The 27,898-nt window shown below is 42.9% G+C and overlaps 2 protein-coding genes across 3 annotated transcripts in view; one reads left to right on the top strand and one right to left on the bottom strand.

The window, feature by feature from the left end:
- Positions 1–27,898, bottom strand: part of LOC126354769 (UPF0489 protein C5orf22 homolog) — a 1,899,147-nt gene that overhangs the window by 88,947 nt on the left and 1,782,302 nt on the right. The gene's annotated exons all lie outside the window — the stretch shown is intronic.
- The window catches only part of LOC126354768 (uncharacterized), a 75,420-nt gene continuing 67,530 nt past the window's right edge, over positions 20,009–27,898 (top strand). The window contains exon 1 of one of the 2 annotated variants that reach the window (XM_050004660.1): positions 20,009–20,418. In XM_050004660.1, coding sequence (XP_049860617.1) covers positions 20,130–20,418 — 289 coding nt within the window. In that variant the 5' untranslated portion in view covers positions 20,009–20,129. The remainder of the gene's footprint in view (positions 20,419–27,898) is intronic. The other variant, XM_050004661.1, reaches the window with a different exon arrangement.

Raw genomic sequence — 27,898 nt, forward strand, 5'->3', positions numbered from 1 at the left:
GTGTTAATGGTAAAGGATAGCCTTATGTCATTCCTGTCGCCATCCCATTGCCCTCCTTCGCCTTCCCAGGACGCATTTGGTGAATCGCAACTGTCTGTCTAGTGTCACCACATGTGAAAGTGCGTGACTTTTTTCTACATGTTTGCGACTTGTGTAGATTCGATCCGAGACCGGCGCGCCTCCCCGAATCCCGGAAGCGACGTGCTAACACGCGCGACTACTGGTGTGGAAACACTGTAATAGATTTCACAAAATCACCTGGTAAATAAAATTTGATCTTACGGAGTATCCGAACAGGTGTGCGACCGGTTGAAGACTTCCTGGAAATATACAGTTACGCACGTCGCTCCAAATTGGAAGTCCGCTTTAGAGACGGAAGACGCGTCTGACAAGTTTGTGTACGAGTGCCGTTACTGTTTGGATCTATGAGCACAGGTAATCTGTCGTATTACATGTGTAATCTCTGAGACTTTTCGCAGGCGAGCGGGTTGTGATGTCGTTGAGAAATTCAGATGGACTTTTGGACAACCCGCAATTGTGAAAAATTGATATTTGACTCATTCGTAAATTAATATAATTGGACAGGCGTAAATAGATGGAGTGACGCGACGTCAGTTGACGATTGGGGATGAATCACTGAAGTAAGTAGCAGCCGTCATATCACGTCCTTGTAGTGACTTCCGAGCGACTTAAAGTGGAATACGTACATAAAATTAATTATAGAAACAGCAGCTGCCATACTGAGATTTATTCGAAGAATCTTAAGGAAATGCAATTCATCTATGTGCGAAGTGTCTTACAAAACACATGTTCAGCCCATTCTTGAGTGTTGTTCTGCAGTCTGAGAATATTATCTAGAAGGATTAACAGGAGATTTAGAGACAATTAACTGCAGTAAGGCTCAATGGCAGGGGCTACAAGAAAGGCATTATGCTTAGCAGTGAGTCTTCCTCTCTCAAATTTCGAGAGCTCAGAATCCAATACGATTCAACAAACATCCATCATCGATGTTGCGCAATGACCACGTCTGTTGAGTTAGAGATATTCGGACTTGCCGAAGGCATACAGACAGTCCTGCCTGAAATGTACCATTTTCATATATTAAATACCTTTCGCCACAAAACATATATGGTAGATTTCGGAATACAAAATGTTCATGGCGATCGATAAGCACTGTCTTAAATACTGATTGTGCAGCCCATAATATCCATGTCTCACGTTTTATTTTGTAGAGAACGCAGAAAAAAATTTTCCTTGTCTCAATTAGTAAAGCACATTTTTAAAATTTTAATGAATAGTTAATTGTTGGTAGCTGGCTAAATTTTATTATCCTTTTGTACCATAAGCTTATTTCGGAGTTATTGCCATTTTTTGTACAACCTGCAATTATAATACATAGTACAGATGTCGTCAATTAGATGGTATTTTATACAGAATATGTACAAAGCTATACTTACGTTAAGTTATTGATGACGACTGTACACACAGCATGTGTTTTTGGTGGCTGTTTTCTTTCATTCTTGTATTATGAACAAGTAGGTATTTTTCATAAGATTTGACACGTGGTTCTATTTTGACGGCTTGTTAACTTGATGTATATTTGTTGGCTTTCAGCTGTTATAACGAATTTATGTACGGCATTTTTATATGGTCGTAATTTTCTTGCTATCTTATGTTGTCAATAATTAGGTATTTTTCGTAAGACTTAACAGTTAGTTATATAATGACAGCTTTGTAGCTAGATCCAGAGATGCTGTATGGTTACATTTGTTTATCTGCATCATAGATACTGCTGTTGAGTTGTTATTTGTGCAATCTTTGGTGTATGCTGTAATTTGGTTTACTGGTTCAAAATGCCAATAAAATTCTCCGAAAGTGTTTATGTTTTAGGTCTGTTTGTTTGTTTAGAAATTTTTTGGGTTGTTTTTTATGTGTAGGTAAATTTCCATTTCTTTTCGAATATTCATGCTGATTCCTTTAGGAATTTTGTGTAGTATGTGGATTATTGTTTTTATGTTTTCTGTTTTATGACTCTGGGGTTTTAGACATGTAAAGGAGGTGAAGGGATTAGAGTCGGAATATCTTGTGTGTCTCCTATATCTGATGAAGTTATGACCCGTTTGTTCTAGGTGATATTTTTCGCAGTTTCTGCAAGTAATTTTATATTCGTAATCCAGCTATTCTAAACGAAGAAACAGATGTAAAACAGAAATATCTGTCAGAAAACTATATTGGCAGTCTGAAGCAATCAACCAAATTACAACATTTACTGAAGATTACACAGGCAACAACTCAAACGGCAGTAGCTATGATGTAGATAAACAAATGAATACATATAGCATCTCCGGATCAAGCTGTAAAACTATCAGCATAGAACCATCTATCAAATCTTACGAAATATACGCAATTATTGGCAGTATAAGACTGCAAGAAAGTTACGACCATATACAAGTCCAGTATATAAATATGTTATACCAATTTAAGTAAGTAAATCTGGATCAAGTTAACAAGATGTCAAAACATAAGCAAGTGTCAAATCTTATGAAAAGTTTATACTTGTTCACAATATAAGACAGCAAGAAAATAGCGACCAGAAACAGATGCAGTATGTACATACGCTATGAGAAGCTTAACGTAAGTATACCTTTGTACATATTCTACGTAAAATACCATCAAATTGATGACATGTATATTATGGAAAAACTAGTAGAAGCCGACTTAGGGGAAGATCAGTTTGGATTCCGTAGAAATATTGGAACACGTGAGGCAATACTGACCCTACGACTTATCTTAGAAGCTAGATTAAGGAAAGGGAAACCTATATTTCTAGCATTTGTAGACTTAGAGAAAGCTTTTGACAATGTTGACTGGAATACTCTCTTTCAAATTCTGAAGGTAGCAGGGGTAAAATACAGGGAGCGAAAGGCTATTTACAATTTGTATAGAAACCAAATGGCAGTTATAAGAGTTGAGGGGCATGAAAGGGAAGCAGTGGTTGGGAAGGGAGTGAGACAGGGTTGTAGCCTCTCCCCGATGTTATTCAATCTGTATATTGAGCAAGCAGTGAACGAAACAAAAGAAAAAATCGGAGTAGGCATTAAAATCCAGGGAGAAGAAATAAAAACTTTGAGGTTCGCCGATGACATTGTAATTCTGTCAGAGACAGCAAAGGACTTGGAAGAGCAGTTGAACGGAATGGACAGTGTGTTGAAAGGAGGATATAAGATGAACATCAACAACAGCAAAACAAGGATATTGGAATGTAGTCGAATTAAGTTGGGTGATGATGAGGGAATTAGATTAGGAAAAGAGACATTTAAAGTAGTAAAGGAGTTTTGCTATTTGGGGATCAAAATAACTGATGACGGTCGAAGTAGAGAGGATATAACATGTAGACTGGCAATGGCAAGGAAAGCGTTTCTGAAGAAGAGAAATTTGTTAACATCGAGTATAGATTTAAGTGTCAGGAAGTCGTTTCTGAAAGTATTTGTATGCAGTATAGCCATGTATCGAAGTGAAACATGGACAATAAATAGTTTGGACAAGCAGTGAATAGAAGGTTTCGAAATGTGGTGCTACAGAAGAATGTTGACGATTAGGTGGGTAGACCACGTAACTATTGAGGAGATATTGAATAGTATTGGGGAGAAGAGAAGTTTGTGGCACAACTTGACTAGAAGAAGGGATCGGTTGGTAGGACATGTCCTGAGGCATCAAGGGATCACAAATTTAGCATTGGAGGGCAGCATGGAGGGTAAAAATCGTAGAGGGAGACCAAGAGATGAATACACCACGCAGATTCAGAAGGATGCAGGTTGCAGTAAGTACTGGGAGATGAAGAAGCTTGCACAAGAAATGGTAGCATGGAGAGCTGCATCAAACCAGTCTCTGGACTGAAGACCATAACAACAACAACAACAACAACATATTATGTATAATGATTGCAGTTGTATATGAAAATGGCAATAACGCCGAAATACGCTTATAATACGAAAGAACAATAAACTTTAAACAGGTAACTTTTCATTAAAATGTCATACTGTGACCTATATTACTCTGCAGGTCCTACAAAAAATTTGTCTAGAGTTGTAGATTATGTTTCTGCCTAGGAACAATATAACGTCTGCGGCCATGCTTTTAAAATTCAAGCAGCCAGCATTACAAACTGCCGTCCCTGTGAAGCGACATAGATGACTGTTACATTAAATGTGGCGACGCGAAATAAAGGGAAGCGCTTCCGGAGAGAACCGCGCAGCCGGCAGAGGACGTACAGATGTCCGCGCGGCGTGTCTGCACAGCTGGAAGTCCGCCGCGTCGCATTATGTATTCCTGCGCCGCAAAAACACTGCACTCTTTGTCGTTAAGTGCGTTTACAGTAGGGATGAAAGCGACACCCCCAGGCGGACGCGGCCGGGCGACGCTCTGCCGGCGCACCAGTTGCAAATGGCGCCCGTCCGGAACTGCTGCAGATTAATGAGCTGTGCGGCTATAACTGGGCCTGCCTTTCTGGTATCACTAGCGGCGGATTGTCTCTATGCCGCTGGGAAAGACGTACTGCCATAGAAAACTCTTGGCTTCCTGTTTCAGTCAACGTCCCACGAATCCTTGTTCTAGAAATCATTTACTTCTGACGCAGTCCTTTCTTTTGAAATTGGAGCGAACACTAATCTTTTAAGAGGCACAGGGCTAGTTGCGATATATTTTTAGACCCTCGCCTTGTCTCTCTTACACTGTCCATTACTCTATTTCTGGAGGTTTCCATTTCTCGTGACGAGAGAGCCGCATTATTACGACCACCTTCACGAATTGACGACTTTAGCGCGAAATTCTTTAATTAATCAACTCGCACCCAATCCTAAGAAAACGCAAGTGTGTTCATTCCATCTGAAACATAAGCAAGCTGACAGGAAACTTGAAATATTCTGGAATGGAGTTGCACTAGAATACTGTTCCCACCGCCAGGTATTGGGGTGTCACTCTTGACCGTACACTAACCTACAAGGAACATTGTCTGAAGCTGAAGCAGAAAGTATCCTCCAGATACAGCCTTCTTCGGAAACAACAGGTCTTGCCTTATGCTATTCTGTAGGAGAGTACGCTAGCCCATTGTGGTACAATTCAGTACATGTAAAGCACGTTGATGTAGCCTTAAATGACAGCTGTAGGATTCTTACAGGCTGCCTAAGGCCAACCCCTATGGACAAAGTTCAATGTCTCTCTGGGATTGCTCCATGTGACTTCAGAAGAGAGGTCGCCGCTAACATCGAGAGGCATAAATCAAACACAGTGACCTCACATCCGCTCTTTGCAAATTCAACCTGCCATCCAAGACTGAATTCCAGGTAGAGTTTTCTAACAATTTCACAGCCCTTAGAAGGATCAGCTGCGGCTACCCGACTCACCAAGTGGAAAGAAAGATGACAACACCTCTCAAACTGCATGACACCACAAGAATCCCTGCCGCCTGGACACATGGAAAAGTGGGTCATCTGGAAGTCCTTGAACAGACTACGGACCGAAGTCGCAAGATCGAGGGACAATCTCCTTAAATGGAACTTCCAACTGCCAAATGCCAACACAACACTGTGTGAATGCGGTGAATTGCAGACGACCCGGCATCTCTTCAAATGTAACTTATGCCCAGCCAGCTGTAGCATGAAGGACTTAACGTCTGCAGCACCCAATGCTATCAAAGTTGCCCAATTCTGGGTGAATACTGTATAGTTTTCTTTGTATGTATTGTATATGTGTTCATTTTAGTGTACCTCTGCTACGAATAAAGAAAGAAGCGCGTAATTCATTAATCATTTCACGTGAGCACGTAGTATACTGTACGAAGGGACTCAACAGCATCTTTCCTGTTACAGTTGTGTGTGAATAAACAGCTTTATCCGATTTGCAAAGAGGCTGTTGCGGAACGTGGAGAAGCTAGTACAACATCCATAGTCATACAACTTGTAGCTAAAGAATCTCGGCACGATATCTATTGCAGGTGAAAGAGAATGCTGGCCGCGGTGGTCTAGCGTTACTAGGCGCGCAGTCCGGAACCGCGCGACTGCTACGGTCGCAGGTTCGAATCCTGCCTCGGGCATGGATGTGTGTGATGTCCTAGGTTAGTTAGGTTTAAGTAGTTCTAAGTTCTAGGGGACTGATGACCACAGATGTTAAGTCCCATAATGCTCAGAGCCATTTGAAACTTATGTTTTGAAAGAGAATACAGGTAAGAGAACTCTTTCGAGTTTCAGGTACACACTCCTGAAGACTTACACAGATGTAAATGGAAAGTATTACACTATGAATTACCCTTTCAGATATTTATCAGATTTTGTGGAGATGTTCGTCACGTAATGGCTACGAAATGACTAAACTTTCATGCCATTCGCGACTGATGCCCATCATCAATGTCAGTAAGAGTTGTGAGCAAATGAGCACGAATATGCAGTTGTATTCGTTATGTCGCGGAAGTGAACAATCTCCGAAAGTTGTCTTGAGGAATTTGTCGTCATTTCCCAACACATGTGCCATTTCATGAAGATTGTTTGTTGAAGGCTAGTATGAAATCTTATACATCCGGGTTGCTGACAAGGATAATATCCAGAATAATTGAAAATAAAGACGTGGATAGACGATGATTAGTTTGGCTTTAGGAAAGGTAAAGTACTTCCGAGTACGTGTGGCAAGACTAAGCCGTTAATGGTTGTTTTTCCCCTATGGAGAAGGTCAGATGTTGAAGGGCGGACGCGTGGATGCAAAACGGTTAGTTTAGACTGACAGGCGCAGTCCACTTAATGGTATAGTTACGATCGTGCAGACAGCATCAGGTAGTAAATTATGCGACGTGTTTGCGGGAAGACTGTTTGGTCGAAGGAAAAAACAGCTAAAACACGAAAGTGGGTGTATATTAAGGTCTCAATTATCGCAATATTTTCACTTACACCACTTCATGGTGTTAGTTTTCTTTTATCACTGCGTCTAGAAGTTTTCCTGCAAACACGTAACATAATTTACTATCTGATGTTTTGTGCACAGTCGTAACTGCACGACTAAGCGGACTATACCTATTAGCCTAGAGGAACCGTTTCGCTTCCACGTCTCCACATTTCAATATCTGACCTTCTGCCTAGGGAAATAAGGGCAGCTCGTTTTGTATTATCACGTAATAGGGGAGAGTGTGTGGCAGATATGATACGCGAGTTGGGATGGAAGTCATTACAGCAAAGACGTTTTTCGTCGCGGCGAGACCTTTTTACGAAATTTCAGTCACCAACTTTATCTTCCGAATGCGAAAATATTTTGTTGAGCCCAACCTACATAGGTAGGAATGATCATCAAAATAAAATAAGAGAAATCAGAGCTCGAACAGAAAGGTTTAGGTGTTCGTTTTTCCCGCGCGCTGTTCGGGAGTGGAATAGTAGAGAGATAGTATGATTGCGGTTCGATGAACCCTCTGCCAAGCACTTAAATGTGAATTGCAGAGTAGTCATGTAGATGTAGATGTAAGCATTAATGGCTTGCTCTTGCCACACATACTTGGAGGTACTAACCAATTTAAAAACATGCGGCATGTAATACATTTAATTATTGGTCCACAAAAGACGTAAATACTAATCTAATGTTGTTCAACACACGGTTCCCAATCACGAATAAAACTCTCTGCAATGATACCCCTTGAATACGGTGTGAATCACCAAAAACTGACACCGCAAATATCGCGGAAGTGGAAAGTGCTACTGACGTGTGGTTTTCACAAAGTGGACTGATAGTCAGGAGCTCGTATTGTTGGCCAATAAACAGACTGTAATAATACTTAGAAAGAGTATTTTTGTGCAAACATACACTTTTTAGATGGAACAATGTCCATTAAAATTAACAAACTAAAAGTAGGATAAATTGGAATGTCAGTTTGTTGCAAGAGTCTAGTGCGGGTGGTTTATGAGATAAGGTATTTTGAAAAGTTCCCACATCGACACTTACTTGTGCTATTCAACCCGCGAAGTTGCCAGGTGCGGTTTTGTTGTGTTTGCTTATAGTGTCCTTTTGTGCTCCTTGAATACACTGCGACTTGCTAGTCAGTTAGTGTGTAACAGCAGTAGGACGTGAGTGAGCGATGGGATTTACCAATGCAGAAAAGGCCGATATTCAGATGTTTGTGAACTGCTACGCGACCAAACTGCTGGGGTCATCGGTCCCTAGACTGACACAGTACTTAAAGTAACTTATGCTAAGAACAACACACACACACACCCGTGCCCGAGGGAGGACTCGAACCTCCGGCGGGAGGGGCCGCGCGGTCCGTGACACGGTGCCTCAAACAGCGCGGCCACACCGCGCGGTAGAAAAGGCCGACAGGCTCATGGTTTATAAAGAGTGTAGGAAAAATGCAGTTGATTCTTCTACAGTGTATGAGGCATGATGTCCAACAGACGTCAACCATCTCGGCTATTGTTTATCAATCTCTTCTACCTGTCACTTGAAAGTGGTAGTGTAACACTTACACAACGTACAGAAGGGAACAAGCGATAACAGAAGAGTAAGAAATTAATGTTCTTGCTTCTGTTGGAGTTCACCACACGAGGAAGCGGCACGAATCAGGCGAGTGCCCCATCCATTCTCCACCGACATGGGTTCCGCCGCTATTACATCTCTCTCCTTCAAGAGCTGCATGGAAACGATTATGAGAATCGTGTTAACCCTGATACAAGTGCATTAAGACAGTGTACTCGTGATTTATGATATATCTTGTTGAGTGATGAAGCTACAGCTATACCAGTCACGGCCAGGTATACCGCCGCAACATAACCAGATTGAAAGCGTGTATTTCTGCTGCGGATAGTTATTCTGAACACAATCTTTGATGGTTAATTGTCTCATTACTGGTCAGAATCCACAAAACTAGCGTATGCACTTGTGTTGTTCAAATGTCGGTGTGGGAAATTTTCAGAATACGATATCTCGTAAACGGCTCGCACTAGAAAACTGAAACAAACATCACTGACATCCTAATTTGCCCTACTTTTCGTCTGTTAATGTCAATAGTCATTGTTCCATTTAAAAGAGTGAATGTTTGCACAAAAAAACACTTTCTAAGAATTATTTCAAGCTGTTGATTGGCTACCAGTACGAGTCCCTGACTACCACCAATCCATTCCGTGAAAACCGCACATCAGTCGCACTTTCCGTTTCTGCTTTATTCGCGGTGCAAGTTTTAGGTCTTTCACCCAATACATACAAACATACATACATACATACATAACTCTCATGTCGGAACAACATGACAGAAACACACGTTCCCATTATAATAAAATCCTCTCCGTTCCACTGCATCGCTCAGTCACCTTCTCCAAGTCCTTTACAGTAGCGGGAACCCGACTCTGGAATAACCTCCCTCGTTATGTTAGAGAACTTAAAGACATGTCCAGCTTCAAAAAACAGTTAATGACGTATCTACTTAAGCAACAGTAATGCCTTCCTCTGTACATGAATGCACTTCACCCCATTACTTCCCTCTTTCCCCCTCCTTAAATCCCCATTCCCCAAAACACGCTAAACTAGTAAACATCTACTTTACACACCTAGATATTATGTACATCTGCACAAACCCTTATTACTATTGCCAACCCTTCTCATGTTTGTCATTATTATTTGATTTTTTTTACTGTTATTATTATTGCTTATTATTGCTTTTATCATAATCTGTATGTATAGCAACTGCTGTAAAAATACTGCCAGCATTTAATTTATGAAGTCTTAGTCATGTTTATCATTACATTTTATTATTGCATTTATCATAATCTGTATGTATAGCACCTGTTGTAAAAATTCTGCCGCATTTACTTAATTAGGTCTTAGTCACTACTCGTTATTCATATTGTCACTAGAGTAAGCTAATATTCTCATTTAAACTATTGTCATGATGTAACTCTGATGTGTGAAATGCTGCATGTGTGGAACACTGGTCCGATGTAAGAGAGGGCCTGATGGCCCTAATCTGATCAGGTTAAATAAATAAATAAATAAAATAAATAAATATTGTCTCAGAGTCTTTCCACCAAGCGTCCAGGGCTGAAAGGTCACGTCATGGGGAACAAATTTTGTTACACAAAAGACGTTCACCGATGCTTCCTGGCAAGGCTTCCTTTAATATTCACCAGCCAGGGACGACGAGATTTCACCGAAATAACGGAGTCAACAAAGTGCGGCGCACACTACGTACCATGTAAATTGATAGAGTAAATTTCAATAATTTGTAGGATGACTGTCCCTAATCGGAGAAAAATATTTTAGAGCCAGATGAGGAATTTTAACACCATTTCATACGGGCAGGTGATTGAATTAAATGCAACTCACAAGGGAGACTCTCTCCGCATATTGTCTATGCCTTGGCACCTCTCAGAGTCAGTAAATACTAAAGGACGCCTAGCATCCCCGGGGAGCGTCAGCGAACATTCAGTCTAGTACAGAAATTGTTCCCTATGACGTGATCCATCACCCATAGCCTTTTAATGAATTAACCTGAAACACCCTGCATAAAAAGACAGGCTAAGGATGGTGGTCTACTTGGTGCGTCCAACAGCTTTCATTCATTAACGCGATTATTTTGTATGGGCTGCTGCCTGTTCGGTCGTCGCCTCTTTCTCGCGGGCGGCGATGTGCATCTAGATTTTTTTTATTTCATCTTCTGTAAAACCAAGTACAGAACATCCCCGAATTTTTGCACACTGTCAATTTCTTTCTTCTCCGCGCTTTAATCAATGTTACATGACGTCAATTAAGGAGCGCCTCTCGCAACAAAATTAATCTTAAGTACGAGAAGAACACATTGGTAGGAATCTGAACCCTTACAATATTGCACTAGTAGTTACTTTTAATTTTCTGTTCGCTGCTTGAGTGAATATGAGGGAAGTAATGCGGATGCAGCAGACATTTGTCTGTATTTAGGATGGACCTTAACTAACAGCATAAACTTTCCCGTGATATTCACGGATGTTTGCCGATGGTTCGATAAAGGATACAGTGTGATTTGATGTTAACGCGATGGTCACGTAACGTCTCTTCGATCACGACATTAGCACTTCGATACTCAAAATGAACCGCTCAGTAATTCACTACTTTCATACTACTGTAACATCATGTGTATAGAAACAGTACTTCAAAAACAATTTATACGGTTCATTCATCGCTTCCAGGGTGAAACAGGCGTACTTTTGTTGTGGAACTGTTCAGCGCACCGGCTTGTTCTGACACTGCATACAACTTTTTAAAGTAACTGTTCGAAATTCCGGCAGGCGTGACAATATATAGCGACGCATCACACAGTACAAAGTAAAAGTAAAATACACTCTATAGCATCCTACTGTCTGAAAGAGTCCTAGCTGCATTGTCGCTATGATTGTCAACTGGCGTCTTGTAAACGAGTATCTTTACGTGTTGCTTGGAGCAAAAGAGGAAGAAGACGATCTTTGCCGTCATATGTAGTGGGAGAGGGAGTCGTGGCTCACGACAGCGTCGATTAATCCATCACTGCCCAAACAGCCACTGCCGTCGAAAACGCATCTAAGATATTGTGCTGATTATCCTGGTACCCTTTCTGGCTGAAGACACATAAGCGTACCAACTGCTGGAGATGATCCTGCAAGAAATGTGTGATGATGCCGAAGACAGTTTTGAAAGACGTCTTAATTCAGTCTCGAGAGAACTTCTGTTAACCGTAAAAGAATCATCAGAAACCATGTGTTTTAATCATGTAATATCCCTGAGATAATAATCTTTGAAGCTGACATCCACCCTGAAGTTTAGAAAATGCGAGGGAACTGTATTTTTGGCAGTCAGTATGTCAGGTCTTCTACCTTCTCATATTTCCCGATTTCAACATAGTGCTTAAGACTGTTATTGAGTAACTAAGTAATTGACCCCATGATGTAACCAAGCCTCTGCTTCAGCCTCTGTCTTCATCATTAAATACGAAAATTACAAACTTTTGGAAAGATTACTCTATAACAGCATCAGCTCTGAGATAAAAAGATATCAACTGAACAGGCTGGTTTTCGCCCTCATCAAAGCTGTTCGGTTAAGTTCTCACATTAACAACGTTCAGAGAAGCAAGCTACCAAATAAACTGAAAACCTTAGTCGTTTTTATTGATATTACAGCATATGACACAGTTTGGAGACAGGATATTATAGCAAAACTCTTGGAAGTGAACACCTGCAAATCTACTAGCTTTCTAATACTCGTAGATGCCTCCAAGTGATAATGGGTAACAGAATGAGCACTCAAATAAAGCTGCAATGATCTTTCGCAGGGACCTGTTCTGGCTCCACCGTCACTCAGTCTTCCTACAGGTGATATGCTTTAAGCCATCGTATGAAAAGTTTGAATTTGCCGACGACTGAGCCATGACAGTACATTGTAAAGATGTAGAGGCAATTGATAGCATCTTCAAGAAGGATCTAAAAGTTGTTGCGAGATACTTTCGCCATTGGACGTCGCAGCATGGTGCCAAAAAGACAGAAGTCTCTACGTTGCACGTTAAAAACAAGCTAGCCCTCAGAGAACAGAGTATCCACTTTCAGAACAAACTACCGTGCCACTACCGACATCCAGAACATGTAGGTGTCACCTTGGACAAGTCACTGATCTTCAAGAATCATCTGTCAAACACAACTGTAGAGCTTAGAAGTCGCACCAGCATCTTGTAGAGGCTTGCTGGCACTCCATGGGGATCTTCAGGCGCCGCGTTATAGACTTGAGCTTCAGATCTAGTCTGTCTGGTAGCGGAGTTCTATGCGCCAGTTTGGCTCAATCGTATCAATGTCAAAATAAATCAAAGTATGCATCTTATAACCGACAAAGATGACTCCAATCTATTGTCTGCCCACACTAAACAATATAACTTCTACCCAACTGCGACGAGACAAACCACTTGTTAGAAACTACAAAACATCGAGAACAACTCTCTTCTACAAATCCACCAAGACATTCCTGGTGATGAGAAAAACAGATTGCGCTCTAGCCATTCACCCCTAAAGAATGCAGCAATTCTGGATGAAAATGGATTCAGTCTAACTGATCGCTGGAAATAGAGGTGAACTAAATAGACACTTTCCGCTTTCCTTAATATTCCTTGCCTCACTAGCACACCAGATTCAACATGCCTCCCCTGAATGTAATTCGGACAAACTGTGGTACATACGCTGGGTCGTTGTGTATACGGGAAAAAAATAGCTTCTACCAAGTGCGACAGTGGAGCTGCTAGGAACTTAGTTAAACATATGCAGTCTTTAAAAGGCCGCTACGAATTCGTACATGTTTCTCATAAGGCGGTAGAAAACATCAGCAATATGGACATTCTCCTGTAGTCGTGTTTCGGTATATTTTGTGATTATATACATTGTATGTATTTATATATTTATTATTTTAGGGGGGTTTCGTATCTCTTACAGGATCACTTTGTTGTCAGTTTATCTGTCTTATCTGTCCGTCTCTTAACACATCTTTTTCGCAGGAACTGTTTGAGGTAGCAAGTTGCAGTTTATATCAAACACTAAGCTCTACGTTCTCTTCGAGTTGTAAAACTTTTAAGCTTCTAAGTGAAAGCAATCAAAGACACGGCCATTTACGTATTTTGATATTCGCAAACCCCTTAACGAAACCTGTAGATGAACTAACTATATATGAGTATTCTTCTGTTAGTATTCTAGAATATTTAATTATTCGTGTGCTGTGCTATGCCACACGCTAAATAAATAAATAAGAAGAAAATAATTATTAGTATTACCGAACGTCGAAACCAAAGTGGGATAGTCTCTGCACAGAACTGGACGCCTACCACTCTTTCACGTAAAGGACGCGATTCATTTTAAAATTTGTCTCTGTATAGGATCTGATAATGTTGACTGGAATACACTCTATGAAATTCTGAAAGTAGCAAGGATAATATACAGGCAACTAGGACTACCTTGCACTGAAATCAGATCGCAACTATAAAAGTCGAAGGACATGAAAAGGAGGCAGTGATTGAGAAGGAAATCAGACAGGGTTGCAGACCAACATCTATTTTATTCAATCTGTACATAAGGTTGGCGTTAAAAGAAACCAAGGAGAAACTTGTAAGCGAAATGGTAGTTAAGGAAGAAAAATAAAATTTTCAGAATCTGTCGATGAGATTATAATTCTGTCACAGCCACCTAAAGACACGGAAGATCATATGAATGAAGTGGATATTGCTTTGAAAAGAGGTTCGAAGTTGAACACTAACAAAAATAAGAACAACGGCAATGGAGAGTAGTCTAATTAAATCAGGCGAAGCTGAAGGAATTGCTTTAACAAATAAATTAAAGCTAGCAACTGAATTTTGCTGTTTGAGCACAAAAAGAGCTGACGATGCCCGACGTAAAGAGGTTAAAAATGAAGACTTGCGATAGCAACAAATGTATTTCTGATACACAGAAATTTGTTAACATCAGATAACAATTTCTGTGTTAGAAATCATTTAAGAAAGTATTTGTATGGAATGTAGCCATATATGGAAGAGAACAGTACAGACATGAAGAGAACAGAAACTTTTGGAACGTAGACTTATAGGAGAATGGCGAAGATTGCAGGAGTACTGAAGAGGTAATGGAATTGGAGAGAAAAGAGCTTTATATTATATCTTGAATTATATCTTGACTAAGAGACGGGAGAATCTGGTGCAATCTAAAGACATCAAAGAATATTTAATTTAGTGATGGGGGAAGTAAGCGGAGGTTAAAAAACCAGGTTTGATTACAGTGAGTAGGTTCAGATGTGAGTAGGTTGCGATAACTGTACAGAGATAAAGAACCCTGCACGGGACAGACTTAGTATGCAGAGCTGCATCAGACCAATCTTCGTACTGAGTACCTCAACTACAACAATAACGTCAAACTGCAGGCTTTCGTGGCAGTTGTCACTGAAGGTAAAATGTTCCAGGCTGATACGTTGTGTCCTGTTCCCCTCCAGTTTCAGAAGTTCTAAGTCGATAGGTTATGTGCTGTTCCTCTCCAATTTCAGAAGATCCTAGCAGACAGGTAGAAACCTCGAGTGTGTGAGTAGGAACTGGAGAGGAACACGACGTGGCCTAACAACATTCTGTAACAATAACCTTACTTCGTGTACAGAGTGATCCAAACCATTGAGACCAAAAGCGTGGAAAAGGCAAACAGTGTGGAGAGTACTGGTGCATGCAGTGCTCAATTATGTAAAATGTATTCATATCCTTCCATAGTTAATGGAACAACCCTGTCACGATAAACACAACCACACCCTGACACCACTCCAGCCGTACTTCACTGTAGGTAATACAAATGACGGCAAGTAATGCTAATCAGTCTCTCGCCAAACCCAAAACCTTCCATCACATTCTCGCAGGGTACACGGCGACTCATCACTTCAAAACGCTAGTTTCGAGTCATCCACTGTCCGGTAGCGTTGTCCTATACTCCACTTCAAACGTCGCATAGCACACATTACAGAAATATGTGGGTTCCTCTTAACTCGTTATGCGCAGCCAATGTGCTAGTGAGCTTTACAATTCACGACTGATTCCTTCCATTGATTCCACATGATTTATTAGCCTACAGAATATTGACGGTCCCTATCCGTCACTACATGAAATCGAGTTGGCCGTGGTTAAACTGTGATAATTCCTTCGCGTTTCCTCTTTACATTCACTTCACCGCCGACTTGGACAGCTTTAGAAGGGTTGAAATGTCGCTGTTGGGTTTCTAAACAAGGTGACATTCATATTCAAAGTCACTGAGCTATCCTGACCACCCGAGTTTGCTGTCACTGCTCCTATGATGACAACACAGCACTCTCCGGTTCCTTCCATAATGGCGCGTCCACCTCTGGCGATATATAGTGTCAATTCCGTATTACATTTGGGTGTCTGCATGGTGCACGCAAATCAGAAGCATTTCAAGTGCAGCCACACGTAGTTCTGCCACAAATATTTTGTGAATTAGGAGAGATTACACAGTAGGTATTTCAATGGGTTCATAAGTGTTGCTCGTTTGTGAGAAATTAATGTTTTATCTCTATGTAAGAACGAGAGGGCCAGCCATCACAAAACTCTTCCACTTGATGAGCAAGAAGTATGATACAGGCAAAATACCCTCAGACTTCAAGAACAATATAATAATTGCAATTTCAAAGAAAGTTGGTGCTCACAAGTGTGAAAATTACCGAACTATCAGTTTAATAAGTCTTGGTTGGAAAATACTAACACGTATTATTTACAGAAGAATGGAGAAACTGGTAGAACACGACCTCGAGGAAGATGAGTTTGGATTCCGGAGAAATGAAGGAACACGCGGGGCGATACTGACTCTTCGACTTCTCTTAGAGGATGGGTTAAGGAAAGGCAGACCTACATTTACGGCATTTGTAGACCGAGAGAAATCTTTTGACAATGTTGACTAGAATACTCTCTTTTAAATTCTCAGGGTAGCAGAGGTAGACTAAAGGGAGCGAAAGAGTATTTACAACTCGTACAGAAATCAGTTGGCTGTTGTAAGAGTCTATGGGCACGAAAGGGAAGCAGTATTAGAGTAGGGAGGGATACAGGGGTGCAGCCTTTCCCCGGTGTCATGCAATCTGTACATTGAGCGAGCAGTAAAGCAACAAAAGAAAAATTTGGATTACGAATTAAAGCCCATGGAGAAGAAATAAAAACTTCGAGGTTTGCCAATGACACTAATTCTGTCAGATACAGCAAAGGACTTGGAAGAGCACTTGAACGGAAGGGACAGTGTCTTGAAAGGAGGATATAAGATGAATATCAGCAATAGCAAAACGAGGATAACTGAATGTGCTCGAATTAAATCAGGTGATGCTGAGGGAATCACATTAGGCAATGAGACACTGTAGCTAGCAGATGAGTTTTGCTATTTAGGCAACAAAATAACAAATTATGGACCAAGTACAGTTGATATAAAATTGTAGACTGGCAATGACAAGTAAAACTTTTCTGAAGAAGAGAAATTTGTTAACATCGAGTATAGATTTAAGTGTCAGTAAATCTTTTCTGAAAGTATTTGTATGGAGTGTGGCCATTTATGGAAGTGAAACATGGGTTATAAACAGTTGAGACAAGAAGAGAATAGAATCTTTTGAAATGTGGTGCTACAGAAGAATGCTGAAGATTAGATGGGTAGATCACTTAATTAATGAGGAGATACTGAATAGAAATGGGAATAAAAGAAATTTGTGGAACGACCTGACTAGAAGAAAGGATCGGTTGGTAGGACACATTCTGAGACATCAGGCGCTCACGTATTTAGTCCTACACAAAGAGTGGCAACATGTCCTTCATTCAGACGAGTCATTGTTCCGAGTAGAGCATCACGATGGACATATGCGTGTGTGCATGCTCTGGCGGAGACGAGCTTTGTCAGAGTGCATTCGTCACTGTCATCTGGCCCACCTATCATGAAGGTATGAGGTTCAATTGGGTACACCACATGATCAGTTCCGATTCGCATAAACCCGTCCTTTGGAAAGCAGGGAAGCGTTGGAGTTAAAAATCGTAGAAGGAAATCAAGAGATGAATACAGTAACCAGATTCAGAAGCATGTAGGTTGCAGTAGTTACTCGGAGATAAGGAGGATTGCACACGATAGAGTAGCATGGAGGGTTGCAGAGGGTTGCACCAAACCAGTCTTTGGACTGAAGACCACAACAACAAGAAAAAGTTACGTCCACCAGCACGTCGGTGTTCGGCACCGGCTGGATCGTCGCCTATCGACACGGCGTTTTATTGTTGAGAGACAGTGGTGTTCCCTTCGGTTGGAATCTTATAACCATCTACAGAATATGGAATAGATGGATTCCAAGCGCCACGCTAAATGTCGTGCAGGATCTCAACGCCCCCAAGCGACAGCGCCGTGAAGAGCAGATAAGCAGTATTTTTTGTTCGGTCTTCCATGATGGCACAGACTCCCTACGTATGCAGGATCAGGAAACGGGCTTGTCTACATAAAGGCAAGTATCTACAAGAAGTGTCAACACGGCGACCATTGTTTGCGGCTTCCCTTTCCGTGGCACCACAATCGGGCGCTCCAACAGTGGTGCACCCAGAGCCAGTACTGGCTCCCCGTCCTACATTCAGAAAAGTCACCATTCCGCGTAGAGCGCCACGATGGACAAGTCCGTGTGTGGACGCTACGGTGAAGACGAGTTTTCCGCGCGACTGCTACGGTCGCAGGTTCGAATCCTGCCTCGGGCATGGATGGGTGTGATGTCCTTAGGTTAGTTAGGTTTAAGTAGTTGTAAGTTCTAGGGGACTGATGACCACAGATGTTAAGTCCCATAGTCCTCAGAGCCATTTGAACCATTTTTTTTGAAGACGAGTTTTCTCAGAGTGCATTCGTCAGTTATCTGGACCAGCACCTAACATGAATGTATGAGGTTCCTTTGGCTACACAACATGATCAGTTCCGATTTGCATAGCCAATACTTTGAACAGCAAGTGCTTCATTTGTAATATGATAAGGTCAGATAATGTACCTTATCTTCGAGGTCTCTTCATTATGTTTTCAAAAGGATAATCTAAGATCACAAGATTTTCGTTCTGTCGTGACCCCCTCGATACTGTTGGCCTGTACAACATTTTCTGGAGATCTCCTGCCCACTGAAGACATTTGGTCAGCGGATGTCGAGAGTCTGGCACGCTCCCAGTCTCCAGCCACTGCGACTGATGAACCCTAGCACGGAGCTGAAGCGCCATGGAATGACGTACCCTTGCAATCAAGCTCAGTTCAACTGGATGCCAACCGAGTTTGAGAGATGGCAGCTCTGTGCGTTAAATGCAGCGCCCTGTGTACCTCGCCCGCATCCGTAGCCGAATGGTCAGCGGGGCTGGCTACTATGCCGAGGCCCCGGTTCGAACCCGGCACTGACAGAGATTTTTCCATATTGATAATGCAGGTACAAGGATGCACTCAGCCTGGTGAGGCCAAATGAGGAACCACTCGACCGATTAGTAGCGCTTTCGAGGTCACGAAACCGGACAACGATCAGGAGGGTAGTGTGTTAATTGGTTCAAATGGCTCTGAGCACTATGGTACTTAACATCTGAGGTCATCAGTCCCCTAGAACTTAGAACTACCTAAACCTAACTAACCTCCTAAACCTAACTAACCTAAGGACATCACACACATCCATTCCCGAGGCAGTATTCGAATCTGCGACCGTAGCGGTCGCGCGGTTCCAGACTGTAGCGCCTAGAACCGCTCGGCCACTCCGGCCGGCGGTAGTGTGTTGACTTCATCCTCCCCATATCGTATCTAGTGACGTTGGGAGAGGATGACACTGCGGTTAGTGAGACCCTATGTGGAACTTTCCAACCTTTCCTGTATACCCTCATATTACGCACACATTTAGTAATATATTGTTTCTGTCACACTGTAGGGACCGATGTCCGTATCAGTCTGGTCCCTTTAATCCTCCAAACCAACCTGTCACACTGTATGTCGTCAATAAGTAAAATTTAGTTATGTGCTAATGTTCTTTGTGTTACAGTCTTAATTATGAGCAGTGCAAATATTTACTTCCGGCTATTAGAGTACCGAGGCCAAACTTTTGGGACATACTGTGCATGCGATGCGTCGTTATCAGTCGCTAACTATCAAACTGTCACAACGAGTCTTGGCAGCTGATTCGGCTCATTTCCGCTTTGGGCCGCGAGCGGAGCGACGTCGAAGCGCTGCCACTCGGGACTCGGCCGTAATGACTTAATTCATGCAGAGTGCCTTACCCGTCCGACGCACTGGCAAAAAAATAGGAGCTTATTAAGCGCGCGCATACGCAGCGACGCCGAACCGTTTCAATTACAAAAGGCCGGAGCGCGCTAGAAAAAGCGGACGGGACCGGTAGCCTCCGCGGCTGTGCTGTGCCCGTTAGCTAGCGGGTCGAAATTAGGCGGGGCGGGCGCGCGCGCTGTGAGAAAGTATAGCATTTCCCTCGCCGCTGATGAGGCGGCCCGCGCGCAACAAAAGGCCGCGCGGGGGAAAAGGGCGGAAGGGTTGGAGCCGCCATGCAGATGAGGCAACTTGTTTTTGCTCGGCGCCGAACCTGGCCAGGGGGTCTTGAGAGAAAAGGCGAAATGTATGCGTATGCAAAGCGCCGAATCAGTTGTCTCACGGAGCGCTGCCGCTGCGGCGACGGACCGTTCGGCGGGCGCGAGCGCGCATACAAGGAGGCCGCGCCGGAAGGGAAGGGCACGCCGGAGGGAGCCCGGACGAGCCGAGCTCGGCCGCCAGGACAAAACGCTCCGCGCCGCGCCGCCGCGGAAACACTGCTCGCTGCCCGCGGCCAGCCGGAGGCCGCAGAATCACTGCCGGCCCAGCGGACGCCGGCCGCCGACGCGTCGACTCCGCGCGCCGCCTCCGCCAACAGGTACCGCGCTCGCCTGCGCCGGCGACGCCCGCGGGGCACTTGTTGCTGGCTCGCGCTGACCCTCCGCTCTGCCGCCTCTTGCGTCCGCGTGACCGTTGGTCGCACGTTTTTGTCTCGTAGGAGTGCGTACGCTTCCACGGCCAGTGTCAATCGTTTTGCTTGTATGTCCGCATGGTTACGAAACACTGAAACGATTGTGATATTGACGTTTCGACCGTCTTCGAAGTGGTGGGCGGCTACAATGCTGAAGAGAACCTGTGGAACGATGGTCGAAACGTCGGTGTTAATTATTTTAGCGTTTCTCAACGACACAGACTAACACGCAAAAGATTTTGTATTTTATTTTTGTTTCCGTTGCATATTTGACTAGTTAGATGTGTCCGGTTTGAGCGTAACGTCGACGTTGAATAGTAGGAAGGAAGATGAAGTCCATCTCGGAGCCACTAGAGACGGAACACGATCTCCGAGTGGCCAAAAGGGTGCACGTTAGAAGGAATAAGACGCGCAGGATTAGTCGAGTGGTCTAAGGGGTTGCAGTCATGGACTGTGCGGCTGGTCCCGGCTGAGATTCGAGTACTGCCTCGGGCATGGGTGTGTGTATTTGTCCTTAGAACAATTTAGGTTAAATAATGTGTAAGCTTAGGGACTGATGACCTTAGTAGTTAAGTCCCACAAGATTTCACATACATTTGAACATTTAGAAGGAACCATCCCAGAATTCGCTTTAAGTAGTGTAAGGAAAATGATATACAGGGTCTGCCGACCAGAGTGGCCAAGCGGTTCTAGGCGCTACAGTCTCGAACCGCGCGACCGCTACGGTCGCAGGTTCGAATCCTGCCTCGGGTATGGATGTGTGTGATGTCCTTATGTTAGTTAGGTTTAAGTAGTTCTAATTTCTAGGGGACTGATGACCTCAGAAGTTCTAATTTCTAGGGGACTGATGACCTCAGAAGTTAAGTCCCATAGTGCTCAAAGCCATTTTTTTTTATATACAGGGTCTCTGTCATATGTGTCATCAGGCGCTTTTTCTCTAGTGTTTCGGCAGATATTGCAATTTCGTTTTTGATATGTATAATTGGAGTCATCCAATACAAACAAACAGTCCTCATCGTAATCAAAATATCGACGGGTGTACTGCCGGTCTACAATGTCCAACGGGCACAATATTTCGGCGATCGTAGATGTCGCCATCATCAGGTGGCGGCGGCGCAGTTCGCCCCTGACCAGCCATAGCGTACGGCACGTTCACAGGAGTTCAGTCCGTCAGTTCACCTGATGATGGTGACATGTATGATCGCCGAAATATTGTGCCCGTTGGACACTGTAGACTGGCAGTACACCAGTGGATATTTTGATTATCAAACACGCCAGGAGAAACTCAAGAATCACAGTGCTCATCGTGTCTCTCACGTCGACGGAAATCGTCGGTTTGTGTCCCGTTACAAACAAAATGATTTTTAAAGTAGAATTTTACGTGCCCATTGAATAGAGCGGTCCCAGATTAGTCTAGTGGAATATTTGTGTTACTGACTAACATTGCTAAACACGAAGAGTAACGAGTATTCCAGTAGCGACTGGGCAGCGCTGCTACTGCATGGCGGTAACACTCAGCGCGGGTGAGCACGGTGCTGTCGCTGGTTATTCTTCGTGTTTTACTGTCCCTGTTGACAGATATCGATAGTGCTAACATCGCACTAGGTTGATTTGAGGCCGCTCTATTGAAGGGGAACGTCTGTAACGGGAATATACGACCACACTGTATGTAAGCTTCTCTTTAAGAAGTACTATTTTTTTTTAATTGCCAATCTAGCATCGGACGCACAATTCGCGTATGGTGCGTGGGAAGAATGATTGTCGATAAAACTTCGTATGAGTTCTAATTTTGTTGTTGTCATTTTGGAGACCTATGTGGAAGAAAGTAGCACGCTGCACGGCTCTTCTCACAACATATTCTCTCCATATTTAGACGCATCTCTTGAAGCCTTAGCCACTGTTGTTTATTGAGTATCCCCGTAACACTTTCCCGTGGACTAAACGATCCCGTATGAAAGTCAGCCGTTCTTTGATGCATATTCTCTATTTAGTCTGTTAACAGAACCTGCTAAGGATCCTACACTCATGGACAATACTCAAAGCTCGATCGGAGAAGTGTTTGGTAAGCCATTTCGTTCGTGGGTGAATTATACTTCCTTATGATTCTTCCAATAAATATGTGCCTGGAATCTGATTTTCCAAGATTTTGTTTTATGTGATGATTCCACTTCAGGTTGCTCTCGATGGTACTCCGAGATATTTCACTACAGTCAGTAGCGTCTCGCTCTGTTGCGTCGCTGAAACTGAACAACTGTAGCGAGATGCGAGATGCTAATGGGAAACAGGTGGCGGTCGGCGTGAGGCCATTGGTCTAGTTGTTCCATAAACGAATGATGTTTTTTTATCAGTCTTCTGATTGCTTTGATGCGGCCCGCCGTGAATTCCTTTCCTGTGCCAAACTACCCAGCTCAGAGTAGCGCTTGTAACCTACGTCCACAATTATTTCCTTGATGTCTTTCAATCTCTGTTTCCCACTACAGTTTTTACCCTCTACAGGCCCGTCTAGTACCACGCAAGTTATTACCAGATTTCTTAATAGAAGTCCTATCATCCTTTCTCTTCTTCTTGCCAGTATTTTCCACAAATTCCTTTCCTCTCCTACACTGCCGAGAGCCTCCTCAGTCCTCACCTTATCAGGCCACCAGATTTTCAATATTCTTCTGTTCGATTCTTTTCTGTTCCCGTTTTCTCACAGTCCATGTTTCACTATCATACAATGCTGTGCTCCAAAAGTATATCCTTAGAAATTTCTTCCTGCAGTTTAGGGCTATGTTTGATACTAGCAGACTTCTCTTGGCCAGGGATGCCCACTTTGAAAGTCCTAATATGCTTTTTATGTCCTCCTTGCTGCCTAGGTTGCATGATTCCTTGACTTCGTCTACTTCGTGATCACGAGTTTGTATGGATTGCAATACCACTGGAAGCGAGCCCTGTCCTGAAATTTAACAGAGATCTGGCGTGATCTCGGCTGAAAAAGCGTACCAACGTACGCCTAGGCGGGTTCCCGGGTTCGATTCCCGGCGGGGTCAGGGATTTTCTCTGCCTCGTGATGACTGGGTGTAGTGTGCTGTCCTTAGGTTAGTTAGGTTTAAGTAGTTCTAAGTTCTAGGGGACTGATGACCATAGATGTTAAGTCCCATAGTGCTCAGAGCCATTTTTCGTACGCCTAGGAAGAAGGCTCACACACAGCTGACACTTGTTGCTGACACGTGATGATCTGTTACTCCAACACATTTTGTCGTAAAAGTTGCGCTCCATAGCTCAGTGAAATTGTGTATAAGATAATCTTACACCACCATAAAAGTTGCTTTTAAACGATACGTGATGTAATACTCTGTGCTGAATGCTTTTACTGTTGCAATCTTTGCAAGTTAACGAGTTTTGGCTTCAACTCATCTTAAGAATCATATTAAGAGGACACAATACACAGTACCCCCTCAACAAACTCCAATGTACAAAAGTGCTGTGGATTAATACTTACTACAATGGACTTTGTTCATGAGATGGTATGTATCGGTTTCCTCTTTATGTCAATCTGATGGTGGTTTTAAGCCGAAACGTGTTAAATTGCATTCATTAACGTACTTCACGCTGTCAGTTAAATAAATTCCAAGACCGAAATTTTTGCACGAGGAACAAGAGGTTCCATTGTTCGAACAACTATGTAACAATGTAGACAGAGATCCCTTTACTAATAGTCGCGTGCGTGCGTCCGCTTGCGTGTGTGTGTGTGTGTGTGTGTGTGTGTGAGTGTGTGTGTGTGTGTGTGTGTGTGTGTGTGTGTGTGAGTTGATTAGCAATGACCTATTGCAAGATCTAAGATAGTGTATGTTTGTTCTTCGCCATTGCTTTCATGTCCTCAGGCGTCACTTTCTGGTCAAAAGAGGAATAAAGTCCCCAGGCACCTTTATATACCACTGATTTTCCCTCAGAAGACATCATGCTCTTTGCCAAACAGGCGTCAAGGTGAAGCATTTTGAGCATGTTGAACAGATTCATTGAAATGTGATGTCAACTATGAACGGAATTCGAAAGAAACCTTTTTCAAACGTGTTCCGTAGCCTATTTGATCGGTGTTCCGAGAGTGTGGCAAGGGGAGGGACGTACGTTGGTAATTAATACGATATTGAATGGGTTAAGGTTACTTTGTACTGTATTTCGAGGTAGTTCTGGAGCTTACGGAAACTACTGCAGATACTTTAGAAATGACTACTTCATTGCTTGCAATTGCTGGCACGTGGTTTGTACCACTTTCAGCTGTTAAAGTCTGCCAAATGATGAAAACGATGTTAAAACTTGTTTGAGAAAGGATTATGATTTAACAGAAAGTAGCAGTATCAGGTATCTGCTGTGGTTTTTACAGTATGTCTCCTATGCTTCCTGGGCTTGCCCACAGTCTCTTGTATAAACATTAGAAGAACCACAAGTTACAGTTTAAACCAGCCGCATGTCACAACATTGATGTTTACTGCACGGAATCTTCCTGATACAGCCTTGCTCCTCACTGCACTTGACCTTGCTGCAGAAGCTTACAGAGGAGACTAGTTGCACATATAAACTACAGCATATAAAAAACGGCTGGAAGTACATAATACATACAATTAGGTGAATCATTTATGGTAAAAAAATAAAAATAAAACTTCAGTTGCAAAATACTAAAATTTTTATTATTGTCAATACCTTTAGTAAGGGGTGGGAGAAGGGGAAGGGTAGATACGATTGCTTAAACTCTGGTCGCAGATAGAAAACATTCAGATCTTATTCCGCCTCTCAGTAATCGAAATCATCGTCTTCCAACAAGTGTAGAGGACTCTTTTGTGAGTACTTTTGGTTTTTGGATAAGTGAAAATTGAGCACAGAGTAGTAATGGAGATTGCCAGTGTATATTTTGAAGTTCTGTCTGCTAAATGCACACACAGCATAAATGAAATTTCTCTTTTCTGACTTTATTTCGAAACTTTCAATGTTTCTCCAAGAGTTTTGATGTGGTACGCAGTGCAACATAATAAGTTACTCGTTAGTCGGCAGTAAGGCCATTGTGACTGGGACGCCAATCCAATAAAGTTGATGAAGGGCAAGGAGGGGCACGAAGATGTCCAACAAATAATTGGAGAGGAACACAATTTGAGATTCACAGATTGACATTGGATTACAGTTTTATCATCTGGCCGTTTAGCTCCATGCTAGGAACAGTGATTAAGCGTTGCTTCACTCCATTAGTGGGGTAGACGTAGAGGCCATTACAGACGAAGAACAACTCACTTGCAGAATATGAGGAAAGTGACCGGCGGAATGAGCAATGGCGTTGCAGGTTGGGGGAAACATCCCGGCATTCACATGATTTGATCCAGGCGGAGATTCTCACGATCCTCCTGTCGGATGCGAGTACAGCTTCTTAACCACTGAGCCACGTAGTCTGCATTTAAAGGTCATTAACTGTTCCAAAAAAAAATGGTCTAAATGGCTCTGAGGACTATGGGACTTAACATCTGAGGTCGTCAGACCCTAGAACTTAGAATTACTCAAACCTAACCAACCTAAGGACATCACACACATCTATGCTCGATGCAGGATTCGAACCTCGCGCGCGGTTCCAGGGTGAAGCGCCTAGAACTACTCGGCCACAGCGGCCGGCTAGCTGTTCCAGTTATATTTTTCAAACCTTTGGAATGTAATAATCCTGAGATCTGAAGATCACTGCGAAATAAAGAACTTCATAGATAAATTATCTACTAGGTTTTCTCACGGAAAGCGGAAGTATGATTACCCTGTTACTGATTTCAATTACTGCAAAGCATGCAACAACAGGGCCGAGGACCGCCAGTACCCCAATGAGGCATTCCCTTGTTCGCTTGCGAAATCCTTCGCTTCTGTTGGCTTCAGGTTTCCATTCCATTCGGAACATGAGTGACGTCTTTTATACCCGTTGAAGGGAATAGAGAATTTCGATACAAGAGTGAAGTTAATGTCAGTGGTGAAGGCATGCTGGTAGAAAACTCTCAGCAATTTTTGGCATTTTATCCGTAATCTACCCTTTTACACGTGCAATCAATTGAGAGGAGTTACGGGAGTAACTGTTAACGAATAACGTGAATTTACTTAGCACTCATATTTTGAGTTTTGTACGGGTATAATATTACTGAGAATGTTTGCTCCATTTCCGTATAATAAAACACTAGTGCTTAATTCATTGCAGAAGGTGGTGATACAATTCATTATGTATTTTGACAGGTAATTTTTCACAGATTAGGTAAACTGTCACCCAAATAAAGATCGAAATAACTGGAACCGTGTTTAAGTCTAAGCACCCCATATTCAGGCCACAAGTGGCCCATCGGAACCATCCGACCGCCGTGTCTTCCTCAGTTGAGGATGCGGATAGGAGGGGCATGTGGTCAGCACACCGCTCTCCCGGTCGTTATGATGTTTTTCTTTGACCGGAGCCGCTACTATTCGGTCGAGTAGCTTCTCAATTGGCACCACGAGGCTGAGTGCACCCCGAAAAATAGCAACAGCGCATGGCGGATGGATGGTCACCCATTCAAGTGCAGGCCACGCCCGACAGCGCTTAACTTCGGTGATCTCACGGGAACCGGTGTATCCGCTGCGGCAAGGCCGTTGCCGTTTAAGTCTCATTTTTGAAAAAGAAGTATCAAGTCTACAGAACACCACACTTTTCCCTAAAGCCGACAGTAATGGTCCTTCCAGAAACACCAGGGACGCTTTCACTTACTGTCCTCAAACACTTGATAGAGAGGAACGATTGTAATGACGTATGTGTAGTCCAGACGTTAAATAATAAACTTCTTCTTTGTGGTCCAACAACACTACGGACGATTTCATTCATTGTCCTTATGCACTTAAAATAGTACTACGATCGTAATGTGCATATGTAGTCGAGACATTAAATAATAACAATCTTCCTCGTCCTCATGTGTAGAAGAATGTGTACGTACCACTGAACATGGCCATCGGGATGCTGTTTCGGAAGTATTTGCTCGATACTGCATGGATATTCTTTGCTCTCTTCGATATCTACATCTACTTCTACATCTATACTTTGCGAACCACTATGAAGTGCATGGCAGAAGGTACGTCCCACTGTACCTGTTATTAAGCTTTTCCCAGTTTCATTGATGTATGGAGCTCGAAAAAAAAAAAGATTGTTTAAATGCGGCTTTGTGTGCTGTAGTTAATCCAATCTTATCCTCACGATCCCTGTGGGAGCGAGACGTAGTGGACTGTAGCACATTTCGAATCATGATTTAAAGCCGGTTCTTGAAACTTTGTCAGTAGACTTTCTAGTGATAGTTTTCGTTTATCTTCAAAAGTCTGCAGTTTAGATGTTGCACCCTCTCAGAGAGACCTTCCAACGGGACAAAAAACA

This window comes from Schistocerca gregaria, chromosome 3, assembly GCF_023897955.1.
Source record: "Schistocerca gregaria isolate iqSchGreg1 chromosome 3, iqSchGreg1.2, whole genome shotgun sequence".
NCBI lineage: Eukaryota > Metazoa > Arthropoda > Insecta > Orthoptera > Acrididae > Schistocerca > Schistocerca gregaria.